The 10347-nt window shown below is 37.8% G+C and overlaps 3 protein-coding genes and 1 pseudogene across 3 annotated transcripts; 2 read left to right on the top strand and 2 right to left on the bottom strand.

Annotated features, from left to right (window-relative positions):
- The first annotated feature begins 1903 nt into the window (after positions 1-1903).
- Positions 1904-3441, top strand: LOC106316837 (glucan endo-1,3-beta-glucosidase 12). Its single transcript, XM_013754701.1, has 3 exons — positions 1904-2477; positions 3019-3049; positions 3139-3441. The coding sequence occupies exons 1-3, from the start codon at positions 2090-2092 to the stop codon at positions 3236-3238; spliced, it is 519 nt and encodes a 172-aa protein (XP_013610155.1). The 5' UTR covers positions 1904-2089; the 3' UTR covers positions 3239-3441.
- Positions 3442-4052: 611 nt separating this feature from the next.
- LOC106313538 (cell division cycle protein 123 homolog) lies at positions 4053-5281 on the top strand. The gene has a single exon (XM_013751371.1). The coding sequence runs from the start codon at positions 4103-4105 to the stop codon at positions 5093-5095; it is 993 nt and encodes a 330-aa protein (XP_013606825.1). The 5' UTR covers positions 4053-4102; the 3' UTR covers positions 5096-5281.
- Positions 5282-6668: 1387 nt separating this feature from the next.
- Positions 6669-7686, bottom strand: LOC106314076 (F-box protein SKIP19-like). The gene is made up of 2 exons (XM_013752020.1): positions 7325-7686; positions 6669-7245 (listed from the first exon to the last, which is right to left on the bottom strand). The coding sequence occupies exons 1-2, from the start codon at positions 7681-7683 to the stop codon at positions 6669-6671; spliced, it is 936 nt and encodes a 311-aa protein (XP_013607474.1). The 5' UTR covers positions 7684-7686.
- Positions 7687-9122: 1436 nt separating this feature from the next.
- On the bottom strand, positions 9123-10347 carry LOC106317073 (annotated as a pseudogene).

Genomic DNA, 10347 nt, shown 5'->3' with positions numbered 1-10347 from the left:
TTTTATTTTTTTTGTAGTAATAACATCAATACTATTAAAACATAAGCACTTTTTATCTACTTACAAATAGTTTAGATTGGACTATTACATTTATTTAATTTTTCATTATTTCTCCGACAACAAAATTATTTATTATTTAATATATACCATATATAATCTATTATTTTAATATTTCAAAATAATATATTTAAAAAGATATATTCTTAAATATATTTTTCTAAGATTGCATTTTAATAATATCTTTTAATATACTTTTATATAAATGAACATATGCATTTCTTTTTAATATTTACTTTTAAATAATAAAATTCATAATTAATAATAACTATAATTACAAACAAATATTAAATCATTTCTGATTTATTGAATAAGAAATAAAATTTTTATAAAGTAGCTTAATCCATTTATTACTATTTTATAAATTATAAAATTAAATAATAACATATATACATGAATTTTACAATATACTTTAACTTATTAAAACAAAATATTAAAGTAAGATATATAAACTAATAAATAATTTCATACTTTAATACACATATTTAAATTAGAATATTAAAAATAATTCAATAGATTTATCAAGTATAAGACGGGTTGAATGACATATAATTAATTTATATAATAACAAAATAAATTTTGACCAGTATAAAAATAAAAAATAAAAGGTACTATAATTTAAAGTTTGAAAATATAAGTAAAATTAATACGGACGGGTTATGTAAATGAATTATCTTATTTTCATAAAATTATATTCATGTAAATTTTAAATAATTATCTATTTTGTAAGAACAAATGTTTTATAAAAATACATATGTATAAAATTTCTAATTTTCAATAAATAAATTTTTGAATAAAAATTAATCTCACGCTTTAAAAATGCGAATCAAAATCTAGCACGTTTATTAACATTTACCAACTAAGCTAATGGAGATTTTAGTCAAAAATAGTTGAAATATTACATATTATTTTCAGGGCTGGAAGCACATGCTACCCCAGCTTCTAACCAGGGCCGACACTGCTTACATCGTGATGGAAATCTTGTATAGGTTTATTCTTTATTAATCTATTTATTGTCATAAATCATTTCTCTAGGATTCGAATCCAAAATCTTTTAATCTAAAAACATTAATGACTTCTTAGCTACTGGAATAAAAAGACTTCCACTAAATATAGGTAGCGGATACTGAAACTAGAAATGTTCCACGTAATTTGGTTCTCCCGTGTGATTGAGGCCATCTGATCGAGAGACTGGTTAGATACCAACTTATATCTTTGGAACAGTCAATGAACTTGATCGATTTTTTTCTTAATCTGAGTAGGAACAAGCTAAGATGGAAGATATTGAACGTTCAAATGGGAGAGTTGTGTAAGAGAGTTGAAGAGCTCACCACGCTTCACTATGCCTCATAAAATCAATGCCATAAGCTCTGTTTTTTTTTTCATTTTAAAATTTATGCTTTCTTGAGTTTAGAGTATTTTGATTTGTTAGCATCATCTTCTAAATGGATTTGGCGTTTATAATAGCTTGGATATGTTGTTTTCTTTCTTAATCAAACGGACCCTCTTTTTAGTCCTTTAGATTGAAAAATTCGTGAATCACTTTGTCGAAATGTACTCAGTTTTAGTGTTTGTTAGGTATTTTATGCCTTTTCTATGTGAAATTATTATGCTTATAATTAAACAGATACTATTTGCAGAGAATTCTTTGCTTGTGAACGCCTCTTCTCAACTTTTCAGTATTTGTTATACAAATAAATCGATTGGAAAGTAATATTCCTGATATTAAAAATCATAAAACAAATCTTGTGCTATCAATTTCTTGAACATTTTATTACTCTTGAAGGCACCTTCGATTCCTTAATGAGATCTAGATTATTCTTTGCTCTTTTGATTAGGTTATCTTGTGACTAAATAAAACCTAACCTCTCTTGTCTCAGCCTCCAAAGTCCCCATCACTTGATCATTATAGTAAAAAGAGTGTGACAGTCAATATATTTATGTATAATATAGGTTTCTACTTATGGTGATGTTATGATCTGGAGTTTTTCTTCTCTTTACAATTATATTTTCTATTACCAACATCTTGAAAATGAGAAATCAATTTTGGAATTTTCTATTTTCTCTGGTTCTACTAAACTTCATATCCCAAGTACGATGTGAAGCTACAAGACCGGTAACGATGATCCGACCAGAGTCACCGATTCGGCCTGAAGGTAATACAACGTTCTTGGACGGAACAACATGGTGCGTGGCTCGACCAAGTGCGTCTCAGGCTGAGCTACAGAGAGCTCTTGATTGGGCATGTGGTATTGGGAGAGTTGATTGCTCAGTCATCGAGAAACATGGTGACTGTTACGAGCCGGATACGATATGGTCGCACGCATCCTTTGCGTTTAATGCGTATTATCAAACCAATGGTAACAATCGCATCGCTTGTTACTTTGGTGGAACAGCTACACTCACCAAGATAAACCCGAGTAAGTTTCTTGCACCATTTAGGGTACTAAAATGAATAATCGATTAATTTGACAAAAATATCTCCCCTAAGTTATACTCCCTCCGTTTCAATATAGATGATGTTTTAGAAGATTTGTTTTGTTTCAATTTACATGAAGTTTTAAGATTTTAAGGAAGTTTTGAGATTTTAAGGTTAATTTTAACTTTATTGGAAACTGTTCAACCAATTAAATTTTACATACTTTTTATAATTAGTTAACTGATTTTAAAATTATATCTTTAAAATTATTTTCTAGGAAAATGTAATTTTCTTAATCTTTATGTACTATTACAAAACATCAAGTATTATGAAACGGAGGGAGTACATAAAAATGCTATGCCCTATTTTATATATGGATTTACCCATGTATATTTATTGTATAAAAATAAGATAAATGACACAAATTGGATTTGAGATAACTTCTCTAATAACATTTTTGTTATAACATTATATTTTCCGCAATTATTTTATTTATGGGGATTACGTAATAATATATGGGATATTTTGTATGTTGCTTGCAGGCTACGGAACGTGCTCCTATGATGTATCCAAGTAAGAACCCTAATGTCATATTTTGTTCGTTATGCTTTTTAAGTATCATTTTGGTTGCAAAAGTTAAGCTTCTTGGTTTATTAATTCAGATCGGAAGTCTCCTCCGCAAGATCTCTAGCAGAGTACAAGCCACGGTGGATGTGGCTGATGTGCATAGGACTTTTATTGTTTTTATATCGGCGAAGCTAGCATCTTCACGGAAAAAAGCCAATATTGGTCAAATATATCAGTTGTGCCAGAATATTTTTCCTAAGAGAAAAGGTTGCAAAGATTTTGGTTTTCTAGCAGTTAAGCTTTATGTTTAGTTCTTCGCTTTCCTCTTGGGTTTAGAATCTTACAAAACCCTTATATTATTCCTTCCTTATTGTTACGAAAGGTTATTTTCATGTTCCTTTAATAATATCATAAATAACTTTATATAAACTCCCGTTGTGAAATGTAATCAATTTTTTCTTTCAAACTTAATATCAAGGACGAAGCGATACGTTTGTGACTCTGAACTAAACCATATATAAGCATGTGATTCTGAACTGAACCAGCTAAAAATTTCGATTTCTGGTTCAAACTCGGTTAAAATTAGGTTCTAAACCGATTAGTGATATCAGATCAGCAGTCGGTTAATTCAGTTTATATTATATTTATTTATTTTTAGTTTCAAACCAAACTAATTTCTACTACTAATATTTAACCAAATGAACCGAACTTATTTGAAGAAAAAAAATATTTAACCAAATGTGCCGAACTTATTCGAAGAAAAAAAAAACTGAACTTAAATGGAAAAATAAAAACATAAACGTTGGTTAAATTCGCCAAAATTGAAAAAGAAAAACATAAAACCCGAATTAACCAGCCGACCCCAAACCCCCCCGCAGACCTACACTCGCATACCCAGAGTCACAAACATAAAGAGGGTAACTTGATTCTTAAGTAAACCCACTAAGACTACTTTACAAGGCCCATTACATACGGCCCATTAATAAAATCTAATTATCAGCAGAGTGTTGCCTTTCTTCTCCGTCCAACCCTAAAACCTCCATCGACGCCGGAGGTAAGATGAAGGAAGAGGAAGTAAACCGGTGCCAGATTCAGAACTGGTACCCGAAATTCAAATCCCTAACCATCAAAACCAAACTCCACAAGCTTCCAGAGTCCTTCGTCAACTACCTCCTCGACGACTCCGGCCCTTTCCTCCTCCCTTCCTCCGTCACCAACGAGAACGCGATGCCTAACAGAGTCCACAACCCCGAAGAAGAAGACGAATCATCATCATCATCATCAGACGACGAAACTGATCCTCCCCCGCCGCCGCCGTCGTTCCCGGAGCTCGAAATCGAGATCAAGGACTCAATCGAAGCCCTAGGCGGATCGATCTTCCCGAAGCTGAACTGGAGCGCGCCGAAGGACGCGGCGTGGATAAGCCCCTCGCAGAGTCTCAGCTGCTCTTGCTTCAGCGAGATCGCTCTCCTGCTCCGCTCCTCGGACTCGATCCTCCACGACCTCTGCGAGGCGTACGATTCCTGCAGCGATAATAAAGCCGCCTCCTCGAGGAGGAGGCCGGAGAGCTTCTTCCTCGCGCTGCGGAAGTGGTACCCTTCTTTAAAGCCGGAGATGGAGTTTCGATGCTTCGTGAAAGGGAACGAGCTCGTTGGGGTTTGCCAGCGTGAAGTGACGACGTTTTACCCTGTGGTTGTTAGCGAGAAGGAGGTTCTCAAGGGGTTGATTGAGGAGTTTTTTGATGTGAACGTGAGGAGTGTGTTTGAGTTGGAGGATTATGTGTTTGATGTTTATGTGACGAAGGAGAGGAGGGTTAAGGTTGTGGATTTTAATACGTGGTGCGGGTCGACGTTGCCGTTGATGTTTAGTTGGGAGGAGCTTGAGGGGTTTAGGGTTGGTGGTGAGTTGGAGTTGAGGATTGTTGAGAGCCGGCGCGGTGTGCTTCCGGGTTTGAAGACGGCGGTGCCTTATGATTATATTGATGTGAGTAGTGGTAGTGGGTGGGATCAGGTTCTTAAGAAGGCGGAAGAGGAGCTTCGGAATGAGAATTAGAGGTCCGATGAAGTTGCTTGAGCTTCTTCTTCTTCTTTAAAGTGTTGTCCCAAAGTTATTGATGATGTTTGTGTCTCTTTGTTACTGTTTCGTCTTTGTCTTTCGTTGTGCAAAGTGAATTATGCTTAGAATTGCTCTGGTTGGGTTTCTCATTCTCAAATTTAGAGCAACCGAATCGATCGAACTGAAACTTTTGGTTTTTGATTTTTGGTTGGATTAAGAACCAGTTGATGAATTTTAATCGGTTTTCAGTTTGGTTTGGTAAGTAGAAACTGGTCGGTTCCGCTAGTAATAATGATGAGGAGGATGATATGCTTGATCTTTCTTCCGGCCTCACACAAACATAACCTTTCTTTTTTTTTCCATCAAATTTTGTTTTAATAAAAATGAACGGCCTAAGCCTAAGTTCATGATGAATGATACAAAAGCCCACAATACTAACGGGGTACAAACAAACAATAGCCGAAGTCCAAATTAGCTAAACAGGCCCAAGGCCCAAAACTCGAATCCAGCACCGACAGGCTCGGGTACGCGTGCGTTGAGGAGGCTGGAGCGAGACACGTGTGGATATCCTGACCGTCTGTGCGCCACGTGTCGCTCCGCCTCGACCTGACCGTCTCCGCCTCACCAAGCCGCCGTACCTAACCACCAAAACCCTCGTTTCGCCGGAGCTCTTAATTCCTTCGAACCTCCACCGAAACCAACTATCTTCTTCATCTTCCTGAAATCCTGTCGGAGAATTTCATCCCTCTGTAGAGATCTCATCTGACGGCGAAGCTTCATATCCTTAGAGATCAATGACCGAGAACCTCTCCCGCACCATGACCATAACCCATACTCGAGCAAACAGACAACATCGAGAAACTAAAGCCGGCGACGTAAGGCTGACGGAACCTTCACCTCCCGGAAGCTTGAGCCAACGACGGCAAAGTTGAAGGAAATTTCGTCTCTCAGCGACTAAAACCGGCAGCGGCAGAACTATCATAGCCTCCACCTCCCGGAAACCCAAAACACGATCGTCTTCACCTCTCCAATCCTTCCAACCTACGCATCTTCACTCCACGTACAGGAACACCACATGTGATGGTTGGCCAGAGCTCAGACAAAGCGGATGCTGTAGGAATCGAGGATGAGACACAAGCGGATACTTTTAGCTTAAGGACGATGGTCTCCGGCGACGGCACGCACGCTCACGCGCCGGCCGTCCGACATAGATCTACTTTCTCTTTCTTCTCTCTACTTTCTCTCGACTCTAACGCGTCCGTCTTTCACTAAACGTAACCTTTCTTTCTCATCTCTTAAACCCAAAAGGAAAATATATGCATCTCATATTCCTCGATAACAATAAAAAAATGTTACAGATCACGACTGGGATGCCAAGTGATAGCAAAATAAATAACAAAAAACTTTAACTCAAAAGGTAGATGAAACCATAACATATTCTTGAGTTAAAATAAATAACAGAAAAAAAAGAGTTATGCAAATGCAAGACACATTAACGGACAGAAGTGTTCAGAATAGATTATAAAAACATTTCACCAGCAAACCCCATGCATCTAGGTAGGCAGGTCGCCTAATAGTCATCATCAGAATGGTCACTATAACCTGCAAAGCTATGGTAGTAATCATTAGCTGCCATGAGAGGCCATGGGCTATCTTCATCAGATGAATCAATGTCGTAATAATTCCCAGCATATGGGTAATCATCAGTCGAGTCATAAGGTAGTCTCAAAACTTTGATCTTCTCCGAACATCGCCTCGTAACCAGATCTCCGACATTGTAAACGTTGAAACAAAAACGTAAATCAAGATGTTCAAGATCAGGACAATTATCAAGAATGGCGTTTAAGCCACCATTTGTTAATATGTTTCCAAAAAGCTGAAGGAAGCGAAGTCCATGCATGGTTTCAGCTATAGCTAGGGCATCAATATCACTCTCGTAACGAGGACGCAATAACCCAATGCGGTTTAGCTTCAGCGTCTTCAGATTAGGAAGAGACTGGCCGACAAGTTTCAGAGATTCTCCGGACAAAGAGCAGTATGAGACCTCGAGTTCTTCAAGCAATGGAAGCTTCGCAATTGCTTCGGTAAGTCCATCAGTTGTTATTGGAGAGCACATAGCAAGTCTAAGGCTTCTCAGGTTACTTGATCTGCAAGTAATTGAGTGTTATAGTTAAAAGAACTGAAGCCAAGTCAAAGACAAAGAACAATAAGAGAGAGATGTTTTACCTATCGGCGATGAAGCTGAGGAGAGAATCAGTACCGAAATGCCAAATGTCAATCTCAACCAATCCTCCCTGGGTACGATCAACTGCGTGACGGCACATCATCTCGAGGTTCAACACCAAGTCTCCAAAGTTACGCATGTCAATCTTCCGCCACATGGCAGTGTCTTTACAGACGCGATGCCATGACGTACACACTTTCTGAGCGTTTTCCAATATGTCAATAGAGCTGAGCCTGCTTAGGATCGATGACGTCAATTCAGACGGAAGCTCAGCCCAGCTTCTACACTCTCCGTCTTTCATCGCTTGAGTCAGAAGCGGTGGCTCAGGAGAAAACAGTCCCGAGGAAGAGGAAGAAGCCATTTTGGTCTGATGATCTCAACTTGTCTCGAAGTCCATATAAATAAAGGGAGTGAAGTAAGTTTCAAGTCTCAAGACTTCTCGTAGGCATCACCATCACTAAATGACTAATATGGTTCCAATGAAGAGGACAACGGCAAAGAGGAAGAGACAGGCCATTTACTCTAACGGTCAAGAATATCTCACGTAGTCCATTAAATAAGGGAGTGAAGTAGTTTCATTAAATAGGTGACTGAAACAGTTTCAACTTTCAAGACGTTCATATGACCATATCTCAACGGTATTATATATTTACAACATAATTTAGGGCGGCTTGTTGACAATATCATAATTCTATTACACACACTGGCCAGTGGAAAATACTTGGATACTAAATATTTGTATTTGGATGAAAGTAGTATATGTCCCTGGAATAATGTTTTTGACTCGGATGCCAAGTCATTGCAAGACCAGAATTAAGATGATGTGAGCTTGGCTTGGCATCCTCTTCAGCCATAAGAGGTTCATGTTTCCACTAGAGTTTAGATGATTGCTTACTGAGGATAAAACAGTTTTCTGTATAACATCTTTATAGTTTTGGCCTTGGTAATTTTCTTATTGTGACTTTAAAAAAGCGCGCATCCGCGCACATACATACTTTTATTTGTAATTTATAATACAAAATGTAATAGATTTTATACTATTATTTTGTACACAATGTCAGGTACTTGTGAGGATTCATTAGCGTGTTCAACGTGTCATGTGATCGTGATGGTGAACATATCTCCTCAATTATTAATAATCACAGATCATAATCTGCTTTCTATGAAACCAGGACTTTGCTAATAGAAAAGTATCTGGAATTGTATTTACAGGATACAGAGTACTACAAAAATGACTTGAAGAACCAACAGATGATGAGAATGATATGCTTGATCTTGCTTTCGGGCTCACAGAAACGTGAGCTTTCTCTCTTATCTCTTAAACCAAAAATAAAAGATATGCATCTCATCTTCCAAGAAACGAAAAAAAAAAAACGCTTGAGATCATGACTCGGAGGCCAAGTGATTGCAAGACCAGAGCTTGATGGTGTACGTTTAGCCATTCCTTCAGCCACAAGGAACTTTGCTGTTGATGGATTTGTTCCAAAACCTCAGTAGTTTTTGCAGATATTCTTTGACCGTAACGCTACCATTTAAAGGAACCAGAAGCAGTACATGAGGACCATAGAGATGATTAATGTTTCTTTTAAGATTTTTGATGGTTGTTTACTGAGAGAAAACAGTGTTATTACATAATCTTAGCTCTCAACTTTGCGTTTAATATCCGGTCTAATTTTGAACAGAACAAGCTTTAATTCTCACTGGCAAAAGTCACTTGATATCTTTAATGTAGCAGAATAAACTCACAAACGTTTACTAAACTGGTAACAAGGGGGCATACGGATAATCATCTTGAGATGTTTACATATCGTAAAGAAGTTCCAAGACATGAGTAAGCATATTGCAACCAAAAGGTTCTCTCAAAACTTTGATCCTCTCGGAACACCGTTTCCTCAGAGCATCATTATCCCAGAAACCCCATCTCGCCATGTGTCAGTGGAGCCCGCGAACAATGTAAGAAACCCTTAGAAACCGACTACTATTTGGTAGTTTTGGTAACCGGTTTGTTAAAAAAAAGTGGGTCATACGCGGGACCCACACGCTAATAACCCCTTTAGTATCCTTAGATAAAGATGCTCTCAGATCTCCTGAAAGTTTAATGCTGCGACATTCACGTAGATCGAGATGTTCAAGGTTGGGACAATTATCAAGAATGACGTTTAAACCAGGGTCTGTTAAATTGTTTGCGAAAAGCTGGAGGTGACTAAGTTTGGGCATTGTTTCAGCGCTTGCTAGAGCATCATCGTCACTCTCGTACGGAAAACGCATCAACGTCAGGCGGTTCAGCTTCAGCGTCTTGAGATTAGGACAGGACCGGCCCACAAGCCTCAGAGATTCTACTGAGAGTGGGCAGTATGAGAACTCGAGTTCTTCAAGCAGTGGAAGCTTCGCAAGAGCTTTGGCAAGTCCATCGTTTGTTATTAGAGGGCACATTACAAGTCTAAGGCTTTCTCAGGTTACTTGACCTGCAAGAAATTGCGTGCTTAGGACCGGTCTAACTTATAGAAAAAACTTGCAATGTTCTACTAATAAATATAAATTTATGTCTTCATTCTTCGTATAATTTTTTTATAATACCCTATATACAACTAAACTTTTTGTAAAAGTTGGGATACCCTAAGCGGTCGGTTCTTTTGATTGTGGTACTGACCGGGCCTGCTTATAGTTCAAAAACTGAAGCCAAGTAAAAGACAAATAACAATAAGAGAGAGAGACTTAATTATAACCTTTCAGCGATGTAGTTGAGGAGAGAATCAGTAGCGAAATTCCATATGTCAATCTCAACCAAACCTCCCTGGCTACGATCGACTGCATGACGGCACATGATCTCGAGGTTGAGCCCCACGTCTACTAGGTTACGCATGTCTATCTTACGCCACATCTCAGAGTCTTTACAGACGTGACGCCATGATGTAAACACTTTCTGTACGTTTTCCAATATATCGATCGAGCTGAGCCTGCGCAGGATGGATGACGTTAGTTCAGACGGAAGCTCCGTCCAGTTTATGCACTCTCCGTCTTTCAT

The sequence above is a fragment of the Brassica oleracea genome, chromosome C9 (genome assembly GCF_000695525.1).
Source record: "Brassica oleracea var. oleracea cultivar TO1000 chromosome C9, BOL, whole genome shotgun sequence".
Classification (NCBI taxonomy): domain Eukaryota; kingdom Viridiplantae; phylum Streptophyta; class Magnoliopsida; order Brassicales; family Brassicaceae; genus Brassica; species Brassica oleracea.
This window is presented reverse-complemented; position numbering and strand designations above follow the sequence as displayed.

Coding starts and splice junctions, on each gene's coding strand:
- LOC106316837 (XM_013754701.1), top strand. CDS start 2,090: ATGAGAAATCAATTTTGGAATTTTCTATTTTCTCTGGTTCTACTAAAC. Junction 2,478..3,018: donor ACTCACCAAGATAAACCCGA/GTAAGTTTCTTG, acceptor TGTTGCTTGCAG/GCTACGGAACGTGCTCCTAT. Junction 3,050..3,138: donor TGCTCCTATGATGTATCCAA/GTAAGAACCCTA, acceptor TTATTAATTCAG/ATCGGAAGTCTCCTCCGCAA.
- LOC106313538 (XM_013751371.1), top strand. CDS start 4,103: ATGAAGGAAGAGGAAGTAAACCGGTGCCAGATTCAGAACTGGTACCCG.
- LOC106314076 (XM_013752020.1), bottom strand. CDS start 7,683: ATGGCTTCTTCCTCTTCCTCGGGACTGTTTTCTCCTGAGCCACCGCTT. Junction 7,246..7,324: donor CTCAGCTTCATCGCCGATAG/GTAAAACATCTC, acceptor AATTACTTGCAG/ATCAAGTAACCTGAGAAGCC.